Source organism: Dermacentor variabilis, chromosome 1, assembly GCF_050947875.1.
Source record: "Dermacentor variabilis isolate Ectoservices chromosome 1, ASM5094787v1, whole genome shotgun sequence".
NCBI classification, from domain to species: Eukaryota; Metazoa; Arthropoda; class Arachnida; order Ixodida; family Ixodidae; genus Dermacentor; species Dermacentor variabilis.
In genome coordinates, this window is record NC_134568.1 from 175717442 (window position 1) to 175742042 (window position 24601).

At 45.9% G+C, this 24601-nt stretch overlaps 1 protein-coding gene and 1 non-coding gene across 2 annotated transcripts in view; both read left to right on the plus strand.

The window, feature by feature from the left end:
• Positions 1-22011, plus strand: part of LOC142588382 (uncharacterized) — an 83017-nt gene extending 61006 nt beyond the window's left edge. Inside the window, exons 2-5 of the mRNA XM_075700020.1 lie at positions 8156-8273; positions 13058-13246; positions 14272-14382; positions 18117-22011. Coding sequence (XP_075556135.1) covers positions 8205-8273; positions 13058-13246; positions 14272-14382; positions 18117-18254 — 507 coding nt within the window. The 5' untranslated portion in view covers positions 8156-8204 and the 3' untranslated portion in view covers positions 18255-22011. The remainder of the gene's footprint in view (positions 1-8155; positions 8274-13057; positions 13247-14271; positions 14383-18116) is intronic.
• Positions 22012-24528: 2517 nt separating this feature from the next.
• TRNAT-CGU (transfer RNA threonine (anticodon CGU)) lies at positions 24529-24601 on the plus strand. Its single transcript has one exon. It is a non-coding gene; the product is annotated as a tRNA-Thr (tRNA).

Below are 24601 nucleotides of genomic sequence, written 5' to 3' on the forward strand. Positions count from 1 at the left end.
AAACACGCAGACATTCGGTTTGTGTGTTTTATTATTTTTCCAAACTTTAATTCTTCTATTGAAGCAATAGATTACACAAATAACAGATGTTGCCTTGAATAATTCTCCAAGTGCCACCGGTCACTATGAGCCACGTCACAGCATATACATGTACGTAGGCGCACTTGCTGATGTGGTACGTCATAAACCCGTCTTGGAGCACGGCGCCCGCGAGGAGAAGGGCAAGCGGCATTTAGTTTGAAATTTCAGCTCCTTCCGTGGCGCATAGCGATCTAATTTTTCGCAGACACGATCGTGAGCGCGCATTGTATGCACTGCGCTTGTCAGCTCAAAATGGCCAGTCATGATGAGGGGCCCTTTAAGGGCCTCGTGTCGCAGAAAATCTGGTATCGGCGTCCGGCGCCGGCCGCTGAAAATTGCCTATGTTTAGCTATATACATATGCCACGCCTGGCTATTCTTGCCACGCCTCCATCACTAAAGTTGCTCACGCCTTGTCTTACATTCTCGGCAAAATTATTCCTCGGGATTTTGAGAATGACAGCTTACAAACAAATGTCATGATACAAAACACCGACAGCGCATGCCGCTTATGTTAAATCTTCTCAGGCTGAAATATTAACAGTGTCAAACAATAACCGAAACCTGAAAATGATGCAAATATTTTGGCACTGCTGTGCACTACCTCCGATATCGGCCCACGCAAAAGGCCTCGGTTCTACCAGAAAGCTCGCCTTCGTGCGTAGCGTTCACCGCCAGCGTTTCTCGGTAAACATTGCGTTTACATCAGCTTCAGTTGCCGGGAATCGTGAGAAGCAGTCAGCGATCTTTTAATGCTATCACATTCCTCTCTTAAAGGTGAAGCTTAAGGGCTCTCCAAATTCTTTAATGCGTTTCATAAACTCGAAAAGTACATTCGCCCTTGCATGTGACTCGGAAATCAGTGAATTTATTCCTATCCATCAGGCTTACGGAGAGGCAAGGAGCTGTTGTTTTGGTAGCAGAGCTTCTACAGAGATTTTGACAAAGGTGAAAAATGCCACAGACATGTAAATCTGCTCCAAATCGCTGTTAAACGCTTGCGGATGTGGGGCGCTGTTTAGTGTCTTTATAAATTATTTACTACTCCTACGGATGGGTAGCTCCCAGCAAACGAAAATAATGTGTCGGATAACTTGACATGAACCAAACAAAGCACAATGACGATGAGTAGGAAAATCATCTCGCTTGTACCTATGAAATTTTAGCTGAGATGCTCTAGGCTATTTTGCATCCTTACTGTTTCTGACGTTAACAGAGGCGTCTCTTAAAGTCCTGGAAATAGGGTAAAGCACATGTGGATGAACGGCGTGTCATAGCTGATCGAATGGCTATTTATTTGGATTGCACGTCGCCTAGACACTCAGGCCATAAGCTCAGGTGAAATTAGCTACACCAGTTCATCTGTATATTTTGTAATTTCCAATTCATGAAGCTTGTATTCTAACTGTTTAGTATGCACTGTATCGGAAAAAAATGAAAACTCGAAGCTTTCCACTCAGGCTGGTTAAACATTTTAGCTCCGGTGCGACATGGTAAGCGACATTAGCCGTATGAAGTACCTGATCATGCTGTGGGATTTCCCAGGATGGTGAGACGGCCGAAAAGAACAGACACCAGGAGAAACAATTGCTTGACTTGTATTTACCCACTTAAAATATCGATCGTTTTCGCTGACTGATTTTAACGATCCAAATCTGAACAGGGGCAACGGGGGATGCCATAGCCGAGAGTATGGAGTAATTTTGATCTTGTGTTTCTTACCGTTTATTAGAATGTAAAGCTACGTTTGTCTCTGTAGTTTGTCTTTCAAAAAATCGAGCATAATAGCCGGGTTTCAACCTATGACATTACACAAAGCAACAGGCCATCAAACTGATGCGCCTTGCTAGAAACCGATCATTGAAACAGGTCTTTGAACAATGACCAGTTCCAGACAATTTTCTGCGTTTGCGTCCGTCGCTTACCAAGCCCTCAGAAGAGGTACTCAGCTTGTACACGTCCCCTGCCAAAAAATAACAAAGGAAAACGAAAAAAAAATGACATTGATGTCTGCGGCAGTGTACATAACGCGACCAGGCACCTGCACTCAAATGCGCAGATAGACTTGTGAACTCAGACCAACCGCGATTAAATACGTCAATCTCGCTACTTCAAATCCTGAAAACAGACGCCATAGAGAAAGAAATTCAATAAGGGCGGACAGTCCCATAGAGCCAAGCGGCCGAATCGACTGAGGCGCCAAGGTAAATATACCTGGTAGCGAAGCTTCCATAGGAGCCCATACGTTCAAAACATGGCGGTCCATCGGCGGTCCATGGGGCTTAGCGCCATCTGTATGTGGTGGGAACACTTCCGGCGGAAGAAAAAATAATGTGACGCCATGTCCGTTAAAAGCAGAAGTGACGTCATTTTGTTTTCGAAGGCGCGAAATTTGTTTTGTTGTTCTTCCTTTGGAGCTATATATTCAAATGCCCCGCCATTCGACTTGATGGGCGTTTCGAGCTTTCAGCGTGGAAAGCGATGCAGGAAAAGGCCAGCCGTACGGTTGTCGAAATCGCATCCCTGCACAGAACATACTTTCTTTGGAGGCCGACGAAAGCTTTAGGTGTCGAGTGCTGATCCTATTGCTGGATGCCAAGCCCGTCGGCCAGCGCAGCCGCACGAAAACAACTACACAATTATCTGGCGGTCGTAACTCACTACTTTTGACTGAACAGATTAAGAAGCAATGAAGCTACCCGCGTCACCAAATTCAGACAAACTTCGACAAGCAAGAAAGCAGAAACTGTGAGGGGGGCGTATTTCAACAGGTGATACGAGTGCGCCTTTCTACCCATTTCAAGACGTGCATTGCATTGCGAGTGATAGTGGCGTCAACGCCCCCTGTAGCGATGGGCGCTGAAAAGAAGTGCATTTATTAATAATAATAAAATTAAACTTATATTTTCTTAACTCGTCACGAATATATAAAATTGACTAGGAACATTATTTTCGTTGAATGAATCTAACTGTGTCTCGTTTGAATTAAAAAACGCGTTTTTCTTTCCCAATGTTTGTTCCCTCCAAACCTAGTCGCGCTTCAATCGCTGCTCCCATAACCCTCCATGCTGATGTCGGTGACAATCTGTACTGAACCGCTTTTCGCCCGAAGCTTCGCGACCTATTTGAATCGACCTTGGAGGCGCCCCAAGCCACTGGCATTAATACCTGAACCATACTTCCGATTTCAGTTTTGGGTGCGCACGCTTTGGACGCTAGCTGGAACGCTGGCTGCGCTGGTCGGCACGGTTGGTTTTTTTTTTTTATCTTTCTTTTTCTACTGCTCAACCGCACGTGGTCTTGCTGCGGAAAAGTTTCATTAAGTAAAAAAGATTGCGAACAATCTTTACAAGCCTCTATCGAATCCATGGCGCGTGCAATTTCATAAAGCAGATGCACGACTTCTCGTGATATGAGCAAATGTTTATTTTGCTCTATATAAATGCTTGTCCCGGGCTTTTTGTGCATTTATCCAACTTTGCGGTACCAGGCAAGCGGCAGCAGTTCCCGTACGAAGCTCCACTGGACATCAGCTGACAAAAAGTAAATTACAAACATGTGTCATTTCGTATTTAGGCCTTATAGGAATACTGCTTGTAGAGGCGAAACGTGCGAAAGTGCCGAATGGGCGGCATTACAAACAAAAGCAATTCGCTTTTACAAGCATGGCGTAGAAAATATCCGCCTCATCCTAAACACTACCATACACAAAATATGACGAAAACATCCCATTTCCAAGTTTTCCCCCATTCCCGAGCCTTACTTCCTGCACATTAGGAGCACAAATACACAGGAGACTGCCCGTTTCCAAAACAACTTGGCCTTAGCCGACGCGATGGGTACGCTACGCACACAGAGGTGGCGACAACACAGGATCTCAACCACTGACCATGCTAGACGCTAACACAATTCCTTCTACTTGAACTCATGATAAGTGCATGGGTGCAAAGCCTGTTTTCAGTCGTTCAGAAGACGGAATTTTCGAGTCACAAGTTCCTGGTGTTACAGCTCCTTGGCGTTATCTTTGGCGCGTTCTGTCGGCACAAGCAACACACTCCCGTGTTTATCATCCCTTGGCAATCACTCGTCGCGTTTTCGATAAGCGGGAGTATAGAAAGAAGGTATATGTTGTGACGGGGCCATAAAAAGCGTCACAAGCTTGTCCCACTTAGATTCATTACACGCCAAACTAACTTTGTCACCAAGGCCGAGCTGCTTTTCGTTAACTGCGTCATGACAGGCGCGGTGACAGTGCCTCTAAATTGTCCCAAAATGTAACGAAATTAATCACAATAATGGTCGGGGTCAGAGAAACCGTCAGGAACTTGTCCCAGTAAGATTCTGTACGCACGAAACTAAGTGTGTCACACGGCCCAGCTGCTTTTCGCTAACTGCGTCACAACTCCAGGCGCCGCGAGCGTGTCTCAAAGGTATCCCAAGATGTAACGAAATTAATCACAATAATGTTCGGGGTCAGAAAAACCGTCACGAACTTGTCCCAGTAAGATTATGTACGCACGAAACTAACTGCGTCACAACGCCAGGCGCGACGAGTGCGCCTAAAAACTACCGAAATTAGTTACAATAATGTGGAGCCCATAGAGAGCGTGGGAAACGTCTCCCAGTACGAGTCATTAACTCAAGTTAACTGCATGAGGACGGCTGAGCTGTTCTTTCTTTCGCAAGCTGCGTCACAAGTCTAAGTGCCGTGGCGTAATCCTAAATTGCTTGAAATCCGTCGCAGACTGCCAAACAATATTTCTCACCTTGCCGTAATCCGATAGTGCAGTGGTGCCATGACGAAGCGCAGAAACAAACGCAAGCATACACCGGGAGCCCAACAAACCAATCTACGTCAAAGAGAGAGAGAGAAAGAACAGAGAGACGGGTCGCTGAACAAGCGAACTTCACAAGCGCAGGCAGCCTCGCTCGCTTCGGTCTTCGGTGCCGTGTCTGAAGCATAACGTATGCATCTGGCTCGTCTGGCGTGCCGTTAGCTTGTTGCTAGGTGACGCAAGAAAGATGAGTCGCAAAGTATAAGTTCATTTATATACAAAACTTTTTAGTTTTAGTGGGTAAAAATCTTGAAAATTATAAAGCAGCGTCTGTTAACTTCATTTCACATTCTTATTTTCCGATGCTTGCGGCAGCTAACGGACGGCATTAATACTAACGTGACATATTTCCGGTTACCAGTTTTCGCCGAGTGTCCCCTCTTGTTGAATTTCTCCGTGCAGGCGCCCATCACCACCATTCAGCAAGCTTGCATTATTCTTTGAAAATAAGCTTTTCAGATTACGATAACTGCTCCAACAGAAGGACGTGTTTTTGTTTTCATGAGACCCCCGATGAAGCCGCACGACAATCCGATAGGACAAAAATATGGACAAGGCATAAGATAAAAGGGAGGGGAGGGGGGGGGAGGGGGGGCTTTTTCGAGATTCTGCGCCCGCTATCTCGAAGTGCGACTGAGTCTCTACACGCCTATCAATTGCAACAAAGCTGCTGATCTTGGGAGGCTGGCCTCACAGTTCATTAACCCATAAAGCAGTTCGAGCGCTCCTTCACTACCTGAAGGCAACAGACTTGAGTGCCCGATTATAGACATCCTACACCTAACGTAATGCATGTGAAAGTGCGGTATAGACTCATGTTTTCTCCCTCTCTCTTTCACTCCACATTCCCCTCCCCATGTGTAGGGTAGCAAACTGGACTCAGTCTGGTTAACCTCCCTGCCTTTCGTTCTTCCTTTCTCTCTCTCTGTTGATTCACAGTCGGCTAGCCGTTATCAGATCAGCCATTCCCGATTTGGGCTCGGCGGTGAAAGCTGTTGACGTGGGCTTTTTTTTTTACTTTTTTCTTTTTTCAATGTGCATTCTGTTTTCATCCAGTTAACGGCGTGCGTCATCGCGCGAATCTCGTATCTTGAATGTCAGTACGGCACGTGGTGCAAAAGCTGTGAACTGAAGGCGATCATCAATGCAAGCTAGCACAGTCGCTAGCTATCGTCTCTTTACACTATAGCCAAGGCAGTCACACGAAACGTGTCCCAAGTGCCTTTTCTCGACCGCAGCCATCACGACCAGCGTTGTCATCCATTTCAATACGGAAGGCAAAACATTTTGTAGAGGCTACTCTTATAGACATAGCCAACAAAGCAGGGGACCCTCGTGTCCAAATCAATGCGGCATCATAGGCAACGAGCACGCCGATAACGCTGCTCGCTCAGCTCTCGAAGACAGCACATAGGGATTCATGCCGTTGTCACCGTCAGATGAAGCTAGAATACTTCGCGTACTGAAACGACAGACAAGGAAAATAACATTCAAATAGGCTAAACGTTCAAATGAAATTCAACGCCTATCTTGTACCCGGGGGTAGCTGAAAGTATATGATGTTTCTAATTACTTTGTAAATATTTCCTTCATTTGCGTCATGCAGAATTTCATGATTCACTAGACTTATTTATTTGCAACATAATTTTCACCGAAGAAATATACATGCCTTAAATAGTTGTGCCTGCTTTAGAGGCCTCAGCGGAAAGGAAGGAGACAGAAAAACCCGAAGCATGGTGGTTTTCTGTATTTTCTGTAAAAGAGAGAACGAAAATATGTAAATACATTGCTTCTAACAGACACTTCAACAGAGCACATCAAAGTCGCAATATAGGAAATAATAAGAAAATAATGTAAGGACATGGGAATGACAAATACAATATACAGCTACGACGCAGCTAGGTCACATAATTAGGCAAGAAAACAAACCATTATCGCTGGCGTGTTTTGGGACTCAAACCTTATGGATCGGTCAGTCAATCAATATTTTCGGCAGTGTGTTCTAGTGTTTGCGACAGTCGCAAAATATTTATCGAAAGCCTTCGTTGTGCCTTGTAAGCGTTGGATACTAAGACTGCCAAAGACCAACTACAACAAAATACTGAGACTTGGGAAAACACTGTCATTACCGCTCGCCGGAAAACGCGGAACGTTGAGAACCAGCATACTTTCAGCGCATGATCTCCGAGATAAGCCGGTGCCCAGGGCATGTTTAAAACCTTGGAGGCTGGGATTTGCGCCATATCCTCCAACCACGAAGTGCACGCGTCGTCTGCTTAGGTGTCATTAATTGGCACTTAATAATGAAATTAAACGATTACCCTGCAGCTTTGCCGAGATTGCTTTAGCATATACTACTCATTTATAACCAATTGATCTAATGCGAAGTTTCGTTGCACTTGGACTGTAATGAGTCTGCATATTATTTCGTTCATACAAACTAAAACTGCGTTCCTCAGGTCTGGTAAATTGTAGAGAAAACTTAGGGCGCAGAGAAAACTGAGAAATCTTATGGCCAACTTACTGTGGAAAGAGTCCGAGAAATGCGCCTGTCGTAACTAGACGCGCTATTCTTAAATCATTTGAATGAGTTAAGCAAGTTTCATTAGGGTTCCAAATAACTAAGGCGCATTCGAGCATGGTACGAATTAGCGTTCAGTGACCTTGCGCGTAGAAGCCTGAGACAACGTTTAATAAGAAGCCTGCGACAATGCCGATGAGCACCTCAAGGTAACCTTATCGGGTTCAAATAATTAATCATTATCCTGCACATTTAGTTATTCCTGTAGCCGCCCAGAACGCCTTACGCAAGCACCGAAACACCGACGAAAAACGATGGCACAGTTGGCAGTATATTGTGTCGACAGAATGACAGCGGTGTAGGTAGCTTGACTTAGTACGCTACATGTGCTACCAGCGCTGCGAAAATTCGCCGGCAGACATCTCGTCTATCTCTCTTCTGACCCAAGCACCATGCTTTGTGCTAGTAACATGCCAAAGTGCATAAGCACCGTTCTGTGTGCACCCTAATATTCGAGGCACTCAGCGACCAGAGCCACCCGTCATCTGCCCAGGATTTAGCCAATCACTGTCCTTACTGTCAACTACGTTACAAGCTACACGTTACGAGCAGGATAGACACGAATGCCAAAGTAGATGTACCGATTCTGTCGCATTATTAAAAACCCGACACAGTAGGCGGCGTTTCCGAGTGTCATTAGCGGCGTCTCTTCTTCGCAGACGGGGCCTGCTGTAGCTGTGCAGACAGCAGAGCGCAGTGGAGCCCAGCATGCCGACCATCGGCGCTGACCGTGGATTCATGGCCACCGCCAACGGGCTCCTGAGGATAGCCGAGATCGTAAGTGTACTCAATGCAAATGCGTTCGTCCTCTCTGGTCACAGAAAAAGAAAGAAGAAAATAAATAAATACACAAGAGTGGTAACTACGCTCTTCGGTGGGACAAAGTAGTGTCGCAAATGCGCCGTGCGTCGAAGCCCGTTTCAAGGGACGGGAAAAACATGCTCGCCAAACCACTCGATCCGTCGGACGAAGTGCCAGAAAGATGGCTGCTTGAATTGTTGGAACCCGCTGCAAAATTGTTGGATGCGCCTGTTGATACGAGCGATAGGGAAGGATGTATGTAAAGGCAGGGAAGTTAACCATGAAGTAGACCTGGTTAGCTACCATGCACGGGAAAAAGGGGTGCACGGGAAACTGCCGCGCGACTGGCCACCCGGCAATTTCGCGTGTACTCGCGGGCTTCTTTCACGCTCGGAAAAACACGTTTATGTAGCACGTATTGAACAGAAAGCTGTATCGGGAGTTTTGCATGCTGCTCTACAATTTTCTTATTGGCACTTTTCATCTAACTATACTATTTGAGAAGTTGATTAATTAATCCAGACTGATTATGTAATTAGACGCAATGCAAAAAATAATCTGAATATCTACAAGCGACGGCAAACAACCTGACCTTGGGTCTGTCCAGCTACGTAGAATTTTCATATTATTAAATATTGGTGCATGATAGTGGGGACACCCTGCGTAGTGTACAGATGACACAGCCGATGACAACCCAGTTTCAGAACGGGCCATATTGGAATGCCGATATCCGAGCCAGCCGTCGTGCAGAGGGTGACGAAGCCATTGCCACAATTTCAACAAGCTTGTACCACCGCCGCTGGATAAAAAAAAAGGTTTCGGCCTGCCGCGTGCATCGAAAACGGCGTGATCCCCCGCGGTGCCACCAGTCGAGAACTGTTGTCTGGGATCGGCATAGAAAAAGTCGCAGTTTCGCCCGAAAGGCGAAGGATCGATCGCGATAGCAAATTATTCGACAGCTATGCAAATTAAGGATAGTAGTTTTATCGTCCGCATAATTTTGTAAATATTCGCTTACTAACTAAATTAACAAGCATGTTGTCAGCGCGCACAGGCAAACATGAACACATCACTCTCGATGACCGCGGACACTCGCTGTCAAAACGCTGGTGTGAGGAAGCGCGCCAGCAGCAGGGATCGAAGTGACCTTCAACGCAAACTGAGCAGTCAGAACACAGCACGCGCGAAGGTGTGAGCCGTAGGCGCACCTAGACTGTACCCCAAACGCAAATCGCTTGCAAGATACGTCCCGCGCAACCGCGCGTGGCCGCACAATACGCAATTGCTGCCTGAGTACAACCCCACCACCCCCTTCCTGCCCTCCTCGGTGCCTCGCCCGCGACAGAAACCGGCGCGCTTCCTCCGCGCCTTCCTCCCTCGCGCGCGCGAGAACGTCGGCTCTCCTCGCATGCTTCCACTCGCACATACGGCATACGGCACCCGGCGACAATGTTATTGCCCTTGGACTCTACACGGAACATCACAGAGACGCCGACGGCAAAAATGCGCCCGGAGTGTCCATATAATTGTTATCGCAATAAAAAGCGCAAGGAACGCGTTTGGAACGCCGTCGCCCATAGAAGCCGACGCGTCCCATTCTCAACGCGTAGCGCCTTTCGGGCCAGCCAAGCGGCCGCGGAGGCAACTATGGCTGTTAGGTTCGCTGCCTTTGCAGCCCGCGTGACGCAGCAGGCCGCAACTTTTTTTTTTTTATCCAGCGGCCATCCTTGTACAAAGGGCTTCACTACTGACCATAGGTCGGCGAACTCACTCGTGAGTCGACTCGATCATGATTCGACTCACTCGGACTCAGAGTGACCCGTGAGTTTGAGTGTGAGTCTGGCTGAATAGAATTTTGGTGAGTCTGAGTCCGAGTGATCCCGAAGTAAGAATTATATATTTTGAGTGAGTCTGAGTGAGTTCCCTTTATATTGCAGACCTGTGGTATTGACTAACTTGTTCACTTTTGCCGACGGCTGTGGTGATCTGGATGTGCACGGTTTCTATTTCCTGCTTATATTTCGAATTACCCCCCCCCGGTTCCTTCATGTAGGATGGCAAATCGATTTTTAGTTATCGTTGACCTTTCTGCCTCTCTTCCCTGTTTCGTCTCTCTCTCTCTCTCTCTCTCTCTCTTAAATGCTATTTCACAATATTTTCTGTTGTGTCTTTAGATAGCTAATTTCTTTACTGTCAACTGTGCAAATTTATAAGTGTTCGCCTAAGTGAACAATCGTCATTTTAACGACAACACTCTCAACAAAGCTGTTTCCGAGGATGTTTTACCCGGTTCCATTATATATAGAAGATGAATGTATAATATATTGTAGAGCGTGTTGAATACACATGTATAAACAAATACGTATGTGATCCGATGTAGAGAAGCAGACGCATGGTACTTGATGAAGTGTATATTGAGTCGTGTCAACTGCTGCATACTGTCTTGTTGGTCAGGGGGCCAAGACCTCGTCACGCTTTCTCGCCTTTAGTCTTTGCCTCGCGCAGGGAAATTTTCTATTCTTCCTGCAAAATAAACGTGTTTGATTTGATTTGATTTGATTTGATTTGAGTCCGAAGCCAGGCCTTCCGGCAAATACTGTCCCAATAAGAACGTTTTTACCATTACCACTGCCTGTAAAGTATGCACGATAAATTTTGCGTCTGAATTTTAGCGTTCTCAAGTGTACTCCCAACGAACGTGGCCCACATGATAGACGCAAGGAAACTAAACGCGGGAACGCGTTTCGTCGATGGCCCATTGCTTACAAGTTGGGGTCATAGTCCCTTTCCACCTCCCAAACCAAGCTGCTGGCGCGACTTTCTGGGCCGGTACCTTCTTTTCGGGCTCCACGCGGACTTCGCATTCCGAAAACACGCTTGAGAGTGCTACACTACAGGCGCGCAAGCACGTTATGGCCTTTTGATGCGAAAGCATCAAATGACCCATTGAGCGAAAAGCGGGTGGCCTCTCTAGCAGCGAAATGGCCCCAAATTCTCATTTGCTGCGACGCCACATCACGAGGCGCCTCGGCAGAGCAGAGCGGGTGGATCAGAACACCTGCTGCCGACTTAGCGCGCCAGGTGTTGCGTGAGGTGAGGGGGCATCGCCGCGATGTCACGCCACCAGAGCCACGACGCCACGTCACCGGAGCAGATACGGCGATGCCGCGTGCAGACGCTGTTCTCTGGTTGGTTGTGTTATCCGCGCGTTCCTTGTTCGCGCGAGTGCTCGCTTGCGTTCTAAATGCGCCTCCGTAAGGTCAACTCAAAGGCGCCAAGTGTCTCAACGTGCTCGTTTGTCCGTTAAGAGTTCGTAACTCGAAGAACCGCTCAGCGGGGTTCAATCAATCAATCAAACATTTTATATATGTTTTTCAAAGTATGATTACAACAAAAAGGATATGCAGGAGAGGGTCCCAAGGTCCCAAGATCGTACCGGGACCCTCTGTAGGTACATGATTATGGGATACAAATTACGAAATTAGCAGAAAAATAGAATTAACCTAACCAACAGAAGAAACGGATACATAAAAACCAAAGTTTATATATGCATAAATTCGTCTTGTGAAGGCATAAATATTTGATAGAGAACTACAAATTTGCACTAACACTGAAAATATACAAGGAAAGTTAACATGAATAGTAACAGTGCATCGTTATCGTGTAAAATAATTACAAAGATAAATTAGAAAGAAAAAAATAACAGAGTACATACAATAAAGAAATCATAAAAGAATTATTTATTTAAAAGATAGGTTTTAAGAGTTTTTTTTTTATTGCAGTAGAAGATGGTGATGTTGTGATGGGGTGGGGAAGAGAATTCCACATTTTAATGGCGCAGAATGATGCTGTCATTTTACCGTAACTAGTAAGAGGTTTAGGGAGCAAGAAATTATTTTTCTGGGCAAAACTAGTAGGGCTAATATTCTTCAAGAAATCCAAGGAAATAATATTGTGTGTCAGATCTTTATTAATCAACCTGAAAAGCATAGTAATTAAATTGAGTTCGAATAAATCAGTAATTGTCAGCAATTTCTTGTCCATGCGTATTATATCAATATTATCTCGACTAAAGTTAGAAATAATGCGCAGAGCTTAGTTTTGTATCTGCTCAACAAATGATAAATTGCACTGATACGTGTTGCCATAAGCATCACTACCGTAATTAATATGACTATGAATGAACGCATAATAAACTGAAAGAGCAGCAGGAGCAGACAGGCAAGATCTAGGAGTGCTCTTATACCGAATGAAGTTCTTAACTTTTCTTCCTTAGCTTTTTTTTCTTTTCTTAACTTTTCGATTGGAGATTAAAGCTTTCGTATTTACAACTCACAAGAAGTGCCTAGGTGTCCACGGATTTTTTTTTTCTTCATAGCCCGTGAAAAAAAGAAAGCCGTCCAAAAGTCATTTGATCAATACCTTCTATTTTTTAATACACTGTGCAACCTTTTCAAGTAATCAAGCCCCAATTTGAATGTTTAAAATTTGCACATATGATACGAACTCGCTGAAAAAGAAATTGTTGCAAACAACATTTCCTTGGTCTTACACGTCTAAGAAATGGCTCTTGTTTTGTTTTTACTCAAGCTGCGTGAAACACCCGGTATGTACCGCACGAAAGTACAAAAGAGGCGGGGTAAGACAAATACACATTTTTTTCTATAGCAACAGTTTGCATTGGGCAGTACCTGTAAGTCGATTGTTTTAGGCGTTCGCTCTCCAGTTCGAGCTAGGAATTGGTTTTTCCGCCCTCGCAGATCTTGGGCCTGTGCGGGCTCATCTGCATCGAGTCAATCAGCGGCGAGTGTTACTACGCCTACCTACACCGCTACGAGTTCAGCCTGTTCGTGGTCATCACGTCGTTCCTGTTCGCTTTCTTCATCATCATGGTGTTCGTGCTACGCGCCCAGGAGGCCCTTGCCAGATGCTTCAACGTCCCGCTCTCCGTAAGACCACACTGGCAGTGCGCCCTGCCGCAAATAAATTATTTTCCTTGATCTATGCGTAAGCCGACGAGAAAACACAAGACGATGCCCTTGATGCTTTAGGCGACATTGCACTATGCCATCGGCATATCAGTGCCATTAATGCAGCCCACACTAAGCGTGGGGAAGATCAAAGCTATCCCGCATTCCTCACTCACGTGCACAAATGTGCTAGCATGAAACCTTCGAAGCAAAATTCCAGCTCTAGATAACCCCGTAACTCAATTGCTACGGAATTAAACAAAGACAGCCTTGGCGGCACTGTACTAATCTTGCTTCTATTAAGTACTCCTATGCGGTGGTTCACCAGCAATTCTGAAAACAATTAATGATAGCGAGCGGGTAAAAGAAAATGATGTACGTTTCATGACCTGTGTCCTACAACAGTACTCGTCATTAATCTTTCGTATACTTCTTTTATTTAACATTCTATGATATCTACTTTCCCACGAGGAACGCTATGGCACGATGAGACACGCATGCCGTTTCTTGCACGCCAATACCTAACGCCAGAGTTAAATAAAGAAAATTGACGCAAGATTTATTAAGAATATTGTTGTGGGACAAGATAAGCCTTAAATATTGTACGTTTTTTTTTACAGTCACGCACACGTTTGTATGTAAATTTTATGTTATCTTTACGATGACTGAACAGTCATAAGCTTAGCAATATTTAGAAACGACGCTCTGCTGAGCCACATTAGCAAAGTATGTACGCACTGTGTCGGCTTTGCAACAGTGTGTACATTCTTTGTGCACCAGACAGAGGTCGCCGTTACAATTATTTCAGTGACTTTGTAATATAAAAACCCGCTAGACTGCAGTTATCTCTGCACTATTCTTCGCCATCACTTGTTTTGCTCTTGAAGAAGACTGGGATATAATCAATGGCGCACAAAGACACAGTCGGGTTTCTTTCTTAAATGTTTACATTGTAAATGTGCGCCGCCGGTATTTCCAGCCCTGTATTGATGTTCTCTTTACAGCTACTGGTGAGCGACAGCTTCATCGCTCTGTTCTACCTGATCGTTTGCCTGCTCGAGTTCACTGCTTTCTGCCCAGATCCAGATGACAATGCATCGACCAAAGTCGCTGGGGTAAGCACCACCACAGGGTTTTCCTGATTAGATGCAGTGAGCACCAACAAAAAGAATTTTAGCCAACCACGCTTGTTAAAAGAATATAGTGGGTGTTCAAAATTAAGCTTCTTGGTTTCCTTTAAATTAGGCACTGGGAGGCATGCGAAGACCACCTATGCAAATAAGTTATGTGGCCAGGGGGACACAAAGTGGGATGATAATTATCGCTGTAAGTAGCCCAATTAACTGAAATTAAATAATTAACTTCTTCTAGCGTGTCTTTACTCCGAGATATCTGAGTAAAAATTTGATTTTTCGTTCGCATGATTACGCATGCAAGAGAGTTAGGATCGGCGCAAAGCCCCTCCCTGATGTGACTCGGTTGTTGCATGCGGCGTTTAGTCTGACAACGGGGCGGAGGCATTGGCAAAGATGATAACCGTCCTCCTTCCCCTCTCGGCTGGCGAAATAAAGAATGGAAGAATCCGCAACCGCAGTCGTAGCACGCGACCGCGCAGCCTGTAACGGTGGCGGCAGCTGCCATGTCGAGATAATGGCGCGAGCGGAGAAGCCGGAGGGCAATGCGCGTGCGTAATGGTGACTAGACGACCGGGAATGTTCCTTGCCTGGGCTGCGCAAATAAAGTGACTGCTGATTTCCATGTATTGTAAGTTGTATTGAAATCAAGAGCAACCACTGCACAGCACACCGCGCTGTCATGTCTTGATTTCGCCAGCTGAGAGGGGAAGGGCAACAGTAATCATCTTTCCCTATATGCCTCCGCCCTGTTGTCAGACTAAACGCCGCACGCAACAGCCGCGTCACATCAGGGAGGAGCTTTGCGCCGATCCTAGCTCTCTTGCATGCGTAATCATGCGAACGACAATTAAAATTTGGGGTCAGATATCTCGCAGCACAGACACGCTAGAAGGATTCTTCCAACTGATACTGTGTAGAAACACGACTGCCTCTAACTTTTTACAAAGATACCTACTTACTGCCGTCAATAAAAAGTTAATTATTCAATTTTAGTTAAGTAGGCAGCTGACAGCGATAATTATCATCTTACTTTGTGTCCCCCTGGCCACATAACTTATTTGCACAGGTGGTCTTCCCGTGCCTCCCAGTGCGTAATATTAAGAAAACAATAAAGCTTAGTTTTGAACGCCCGGTATATACATATTAGGGTTTTGCGGGCCAAAACGACGATCTGATTATGAGGCGTGCCGTAGTGGGAGACACCGGATTAATTTTGCCCAGCGGGGGTTCTTTAACTTGCACCTAAATCTAAGTACACGCCCGTTCTTGCATTTCGCCCCCATCGAAATGCGGCCGCCGGGGCCGGGATCGAATCCACGACCTCGAGCTCAGCAGCGCTAAGCTGTGTACCTCGGCATAGAGCCCTGAATGGTAACAATGGACAGTCTGCTAGGCATATAAATATCTAGAGGAGTTTGCTGAGGCACAATAATATCCGGAGTAAATGATTGCCACCAATTAAAGAAAACCTCCAACCATTATTTCGATAAGCATCGTGTTGCCCAGTAACTGACAAAAGAAGACACATGAAGAAAATTAAATGTTGCGAATGATATTCGTATAAGTGAGGGAATCGGTTACCTTGCAAGGGCAACCGTTATCTAAACGTCAATTTTAGCGAGGAAAGAAGCAAGAATAAATAAAGACAGCACTCCTCCCTAACCTGCCGCATTTATGACTGTAGTGGTAGACAAACGTCGTCGTGTATAAGCTAGTGTACAGTGACTACATCGGAAGATAAAACGCCGTGGTGAATCACAGTACTCGAGAAGATTTCTATGAATATTCATTCGGCAACATGCGTGGTAGGAATGCAAAACTGTCACGAACACACCTAATGAAGCAGTTATGCACGACAAAGATCTTGGGCCCAAGGTTTACCTACAAAAGGAGAAAGCGAAGGGTCCGAGCCGTTGACTTTGCCATTAACCAAGGTCGCTCTTTTCGTTAAAAAGACAGTGCATCTTAGGAAGAAGAGTAGCTTCAGCCACTGAATAGTGGGAAACAATAGAAAACAAGTAAGAGAGGAAAGGAGACATATTTGTGCGCTTCATCTACTAATGCATGATGACGCTTGCGCATAGTTGCTGGGTTGATGCTCATTAGTGACGCTTGAGCACCACTGAGTGGATTATGAGCATATGAAACTCAAAGTGGAGATTATGGCATGTATATGGTTCATGAGCTTTCTGTGAACTATATATATGCATAAAGGGAGCCTAGAGAAAAACACTAACTCAATTTAAACTGATAATGTACTCTTTGAAAACTCTATTTTAGTCATTTGCGCGGCTTCAGGTTGATTACAAGAAAATAAAATGACGGCAAATCTTTTATTACTATTTTTGTTAATTTCGCGCGAGAGCCACTGCGCGGGTAGTCGTCAGTGTAATCTAATCTGTAATAATAATAAGATGTAATAATCTCTCAAATCGGGAGCATTGTGGTGCAATAGAAGGTCCCAAACTTGTCAAGTTGACTCTATGGCTCTTTTGGAATGCAATGTAGTCCGTCTTTACCGACATGAAAAATTAAATAGGCCTGAACAGACGCCCTCATAATGCATGACGTCATGACAAGCTGATGCGAGAACTTCAAAGCGACGCCGGCCCCATCTTTCGTTTTTGCGTGAAGCCTCTTCTCACAATAAGGGTGCCCTCTTTTCGTATTATAGAAAAGTGATCTACTAATAGAGCTCAAATTATTTTTCTCTTTAGTGTCCCTTTAAGCTCGTTCTGACTTTTATTTGATTTTGCCTTTGTTTTCTGATACATTCTGGCTTTGGTGCGTATTGTGTGGGGGCTAAGCGCAAAGTAGCAGCCGGCATCACCCACGCAGTCAGTCTCCTACACACACATGCTTTTAAGGAAAACGGACTGAAATGCTTTTGCCTGTGCTCGTGTTCACTGTTGTACTTAAAGCGCATCTTTGCCGCCATTGCCGCCTGTAATCCCGACTCGTCAGACACAACCAAAGCACAGTGTTCTTCTATATTGCATTTGTTTTAGCTTATACAATGATGGACGACCCATTTACAAGTCCACGCGCTCTTAATTTGTGTCGTACTATGACGGTCTTAAATATCCGAACACTCATTCTACGATTCAGGATAAGACGTTCGGAGTCGTACAGTTATGGAAACTCGCTAACTTTTTATTAAAACTTATTACTAACGGATGTCCACTGGCACCTAGCACGGACACGCGTTCAATTAAGCGAACCAGACACCCCGAGTAACCTTGGTGTTTTTCTTTTGTTGCAGACCAGTTATACTTACGTAGTACATGCTAAACAGCTCGACCTAATGCGAACGACACTATTCAAGGACGTTTAATACGTAACTGTGGCGTCTTTATTCGAGCGACCTGCATGGAAAATTAACGGGGTATCCCATATGTGACAGTAAAGGTGCAAGCCTGAAAAACCGATAGCTACGATAGACGCCCTAGACTATTTTCAAAGTAAATTTAATTCAATAATTCGAAGTGATTACGCGGTTATTCTAATTGGAAGTAACAACGTCGACAATTTTTAGAATAAACATAACAAATACAAAAGCAGCGTTTTGGATGAGCATTGCGCTGACCTTCATTGCTGAGCTCTAGGTAGCTGTACGTGAATGGCTACGAAGTACAGTGGTTCAAGCCCTGTGCGATGCTGACCTTTCACCGCGGTCCCAGCGCCATTCGAAAAATGTCCTCTTTCATCGACAGGTGTTCGCCATGTTCGCCATGATGTGCTTCGTGGTCTCCTCCTATTTCTCGTACAAGTTCTTCCAAGAGGAGAGGCTACCCGCACTGCCGCCGCCAGGCCTGCACTCGGCCACCGTCACGCAGGTGCTGCCCAAGTAGCCACGCCGTCGTCTCTGCCGTGGCCCGATCACGCCGGCAGACTCTTGAGCAACTTCGCACCTGCGCGGAGTGAGAAACGTTGCCGTCTTGGATGAGGACCACTTCAGCTGTTCCTGCGCCTTGTACACCTTCGGGCGAAGCATGGGGCACCGGGTGGGAAACGCTCGCGATACACGCGTGTCGGAGTGTGTGATAGTCCCAACGTGACAAGCCCGGAATGGTCCGCTCCCCCTGCCGTCTGATGGGAGAAGCGTCGGCCAGACAACAGTGGGGAGTTTGACCCGTTTATTGTGCACATAGACACCGCTTTGGCATAATCTCTCCAAACATCGTAGGGGAATGAGGCCTTGTTTATCGGCGATTCTTTTTTCTTGTTTTTCTTTAACCCATCTTCCCAGCCAAGTATGGCCCGCATTACCGCTGCTGTTTTCGTTCGCTTGAGTCGCATAGCAGCAATCAACTGCGCCGCCAGTTTGGGCGTAAGTTGTACGTGCAGAGTCGGAAAATACAAACACAAGCCCATGGAAGCAGGAAAAGAGATAAGTAGAAGGCAGGGAGGTTAACCAGAATAACGTCCGGTCGGCTACCCTACACCGGGGGAATGGGAAAGGGGGAAAACAAAGATAACAGGGTACAAATGACATTTAATGCTGTGACATTTCTCATTTTCCACTGACATATTCGTCCCATAATGCAGCAAACAAGCTTCAAAATTTCATCCATTGAGCCCAAATGACAAATGGACTCATCATCTTGTCACTTTCCACTACAGTATAATTCATCTAGACCTCTCGTTCAGAAACAAACATGTCCCAGTAATGTGTACTTCACGCACACCGTAACGGCAGCTATGCCCCGTGATGTTTCCACGAAGCGTTGTACATTAGTGAAGGGAACAACGGGTGAGAATGGCATAATGTCAAGTGGCGGACAACGAAGTTCAAGTGAGTTATTGTAATTATTTACAGCAGACGATTCAGCAAACTCATGCCACTGCGCTCAGGTCGAATGTCGCATAACCTGAATGTGCCAGAACAGTGAAGGATGGAGCTGAGAGGTGGAGGGAAGGTTATCTAAATACGAGCATGAGTTTTACAACAGCAGTCATTCTCCATGTTGGCATAAGTGACTAATATGTGTTATTGTCAGTTCTGTCACGTTTATTCTTTATCCACTTGATAATTAAGAACATTGTTGAGGTCTAGAACTTGTTTCGTTTGTATGTCATTTCTGTGAGCGTTACTTTCGCTATAAGTACCACGATCCATCCAGAGACAACTAAGAGGCGAAAGCCGAGCTCGTTCCTGCAATACCTGCAGCGGCTGAGTGGCGCAGTTGCCTGTGAAGTGCTAGTATCGTGCACAGCGTTGTCCTGTTGAGCCAACCTAGTCCGAAAAAAGGGGTCTTTTCATTGCGGGCGGATGAAACCACGGCACAGTTACAGCTGAGAAGTTGGTGCGGGAAAGATCTACTTTGCCAAGGAGTTATGAGGTAGGAAACCTGGCCATCGCTTCTGTAAGTCGATCAGTTTGTTATGCTGCGTATTTCTGTATGAGGTAGTGCTGATGTCACACACGACGTGGCGGCGAGGGAGCCAGACTATAGTGGGCTACTGCGGAAAGCTAGCGCACAGGGGTTCGCGCGTGGAGGCGCTGACGTCAACGCGGAATGGGGCGTCGTCCAATTCGCGCGCTCCTGTCCAGGCTACACTAGTTTGTGGGGCCTGATGAAGCCGAAGCCACTGCTCTTGCGGACCCAGTGTAAAGAGAAATTTGTGCGCCCGTGTACGACATGCGCACATGTAGTACACAGACACAAAAGTTACGCATGTCGCACAGACGCATGTCGTACAGAGACGCACATGTCGCACATAACATAGCGTCGCACATCACTCGTGCGTCAAGGCTTGCCTGAGGGTGCATCGAGTGAGATTTTTGAGGTTGATTGAGTGTCGACAAGATATAATGGATGTAGATAAAGGAATTTGATTGCAGAAGCACTACGCAGTGCATGAGGGAGAGATTGAGTTGTTACGTGACTCGTCTGAGGTACGTACGTGATTAAGCTATCATCAGAAAGTGTGTTACTTGTCCTCTGTTGTATATTAGATCATCCAAAAATATATCAGCATGCTGTTTTCTCGCACAAAAGTCAAGGGTGTCGCTCAGCCTACAACCTACTATCTGAAGCTGCGCTCATTATTTCTGTTCTAAATTTTTTTTAATTTTCTTGCACCGAGTGAATCGTCCATTGTGATGCGATATTGACCTACATCTATCATCTCACGAACTTCGTTCAGTGCGGCGACACCTATAGCTTCGTTTACATGAACCCCACTCGAGTGGATCGAGTCAAAAGTTGAGCTGACAAGTCTCTCGCGGCCAGGTTTACACGCATTTTCAAAGGGGGGTGAGCGAGTAAACCCACCCAATGCAGGCGCGTTGACAGAACTTCGCCTCGACGTTCGATCAGCTCGAGCCGCTAGCGTTTACACGAACCCGAAGACCGGATTTCGGCACGACAAGTCAACGCGACTCGACCTTATCACGTTCATTTAAACGGAGCTCATGTCTCCTCCATTGTCCACCTCTGATCGCCCTCCATGCAACGCCGACTAAATGAAAACGGTCACAGGAAGATTCGCAGCGCACAATGGCCAAGTCCTCCACCATTCCGTGGAACACGCTGCCAATATTTGTTACTGATTGGTTGAAACGAGCACGTCTTCAGTGCAAGGAGACGCGCGAGACAGAGTGTAGCTGTTGTGCTTCTGTGTAATGAACATTGCCAAGTGTAGTGGGCGACTTCTGGTAGCCCAGAGAACATGGCTCCTGTGGCTTTTTGCCGTTCCCGAGTTATGTGGAAAATCACACCATGGGTATACGTTATGAATGAATGAAAATTGTGTCCGTACTGGTATCTACGTGGGGAAAAAAGGACAGAACAACTCTAAAGACTAACTATGTGACAAAAGCGCAGAGACTGCATGGAACATGCCTGTACAACCACAAGTCTGTCCCTGATTACCGAAGTGATTAATGTTTCTGGGACTGTCTTGATCCAGTTTTATTGTTTCAAGTGGCTTGAATGGGTTTCGCCTGTCTTCAGCACGTCATGTCGGAGGGGTGCAACGTGAATTGGTTCTCTGTGGTGTTTATGAGTATGCAGCAGAGACCAACGCACTTGAATAGCGCTGTCGGGCGTATGCTGAACGATGAACGCAGAGAGAAGGAAACATGTCCATTATAACGTTCTTAGCGCTTATAAGAATGGGGGTGCCGGAATCCTACCGACAAGCAGTGCATCAATCACTGCCGCGTTTCACCTACACTGCTCCCTGTCCAGATAACCACGCTTTTTGCATACTTCTATAGACATAGCTAGAAGCGCAACGTGCGTCACTAAGTTTGAGATCTTAACACTATGTGCTGAATGTCCGTCTATGTCAAACAATCCTCAGCTTCTCTTGCCAGAAGCCTCTGGAAAAACTTCGTCGACACCCACTCCCCCAAAAATCTGAGATAGAGGGCATACTACAAACGGGGCCAAGAGAAAAACGTTTGTTTTACGACCACGAAGTGGTATGCTCCATGGAGGTTGAATAACACACCACGAACGGACTAACATTATACATTCATAAATACGTTCATGCATAAGCGAAGCATGTAAGACGTACTTAATCAAAATAAGAACAGATACGAACGCGCATGTGCGGATATCCAAGTACTCAATAAAATGTTTGCAATGCTTACCTGAACCCTTCGCATGGAGAACTGGCAAAACACTGCCGGCTGCCCAGAAAAATATGTGTGCGTGCGTGTGCGAGCGTGTTTGTGTGCGCGCGTGCGTGCGTGCGTGTGTGTGTGTGTGTGTGTGTGTGTGTGTGTGTGTGTGTGTGTGTGTGTGTGTGTGTGTGTGTGTGTGTGTGTGTGTGTGTGTGTGTGTGTGTGTGTGTGTGTGTGTGTGTGTGTGTGTGTGTGTGTGTGTGCGTGCGTGCGTGCGTGCGTGCGTGTGTTTGTTTGTGTGTGTGAGAGAGAGAGTGCGGGTGCGTGCGTGTGCGCGTGTGCGTGTTTGTTTTCGTGCGTGCTTCTTATAACCATGTAAACAAGGGGTAAAACAGAGGCCGTATCCAACATCGCTTCCGTTCTGCCCTCCCCATCCAGTCTGTGCCGGCTGACTGCGGCGCCCTCACAAGGAGAGTTATCAATGGTAAGTGACATGGAGAGCAGGAAACAAATCAACGCACATCCTGCACACAGTCTCATGCTGTGACCATGAGCGGCCGCCGGAACTAGAAGTTATCAATGACAGCATTATAACAACGGAATAAAATCATATCTCCTCCTTGCTGAAACGTCGATTCCGGTGGTCACAGAAATCATAGCTGTGATCTATCGTATGTGAAGCTCTGCGCAATGAAAAGCAATTTTTCGGAAGTTTCTGACACAGACTGTGCACTTTGTCCGCAGCGTATAAAGGACAGCAAACAGCCGCTTTAAACGTGCATGGAATCATTTAAGCTGCACTGATTTGAGCTTTCGAGGAAAATCAGCACTGTCAAGTTAAGCGTACATTGAGCCTCGCAAGCAGAAGTTGCATTTCAAATCTTCATTTAAACAATGTGATTCTAGCATTCATCGCCGCGCCCTCTAACAATGTCCTGTGGAATATAATTTTATGCTAAATCATTGTACTCAGGGAGATCCCTGAAAAATATTTCATAACAGGCGAAATTGTTGCGAACCAATTTTTTTACACGTTACTATAGCTAAAAGTACATGATGAAGAAAAAAATCTCACGACGGTTACGAGCGCGCAACGCGAATGTTTAAGCACTTGGCTGTAGTGGAGGCTCGGCGCTTTCGTTTCCGATCTCGAGCTCGCCGAATCGCTTGGAGGTCTGAAGGTCCTGCTTCCTCCGTGACATTCCTGTGTAAATGATGTTTTATAGCTTCCTGATTTAAACTACTGCACTCCTCGCTAATCCCCCGTTATGCGCGGAAGGCTACACCACATGGTGGTGTTGCAGAGAACCGAGGTTTGCGTCACGCGACCAAACTCTCTTCTCTCGTTGGCAGAAGCTCTCACCGACGATAGAGGATAACGGAGGAGGTTTTAGAGATGAGAGGATGTCTGCGCTGCAGGCGGCGACGGCGCGGAACTGAGGAACGAGCAAAGAAAGCTTCCGCTTTAAATCATGAAAAGAAAAATACCGCTTACCCAAACACCTTTCCGCGCATATGTAGGAATTTCGGCACGTAAGCCCTATTTAGGGCATGCGTGCCGTGTGGGCGTACATAGTCATCCAGCTGATAAACAGACGCCGCTACGTTCTCCACCGCTGCACCATGCGTCAGTAGTTTGAGAAGATCGGCTGCGTGGACACAAGGTACAGATTATTGCTGCTTGGTGCTTTCAACAGATGCGTTAAACCAACAAAATCAACAAGAAACTTATGTTACGAATTTTTTAATGTGGGTAGTTTGGTTTCGGCCGATTGAGTCTTCTTACATTATTCACACTCTAGTATTCTCTCGCACCTCCTTTAATTTGCGTACTAGTGAGAACAAAAGTGCCACGAGGCAAGAATGGAAGAAACTGGCACGCTCCCGCTCATGACGCACGGGAAAGACTGCATGGTAAGTCCATGGCAGAATGTAAACTATAGCGCACGCGTTCTGTCGCTCGTGCTATATATATATATATATATATATATATATATATATATATATATATATATATATATATATATATATACATATGTCGTCTTCGCATTACGCGTGCGACGCTCTTACCAACTGACCTACCGCGGCGCCGTATTTCCCATCCACTCTCTGAAGAATTCAAGCTTTACTTATAGAACTAACCCTGGGAGTGTTAGCCAGCGCCACCGCTCACAAACCTTGGCAGCGGATGTGGAACATCCTTTCAGCCGCAGGCGTCACGAGTACGTGATCTATTTGGGTGACGGCAACTGCTCAATAAACCCACACATGCTACCTGAAGGCATCAATGTTGCCGATTCGGGCCCTTCGTAATGTAATGAGCGAGAAGAAAGGGAATAAAGGTGCCCGATTTTTATTAATCATATCATAAGAAGACAACAAACAAATACACTAAGCACCACAGAGGAGAAATTACTTGTACTTCTTAACTGAATTAAATGAATAATAAATTAATTGCGATCATTGTGGATGAAAAAACAACTGGCCGCAGCTGGGGTACGAACCCACGTCTTCGCATTACGCGAGCGATGCTCTTACGGCGCCGCGGCGCCGCGGTTGCTCAATTGGTAAGAGCATCGCACACGTAATGCGAAGACGTGGGTTCGTATCCCACCTGCGACC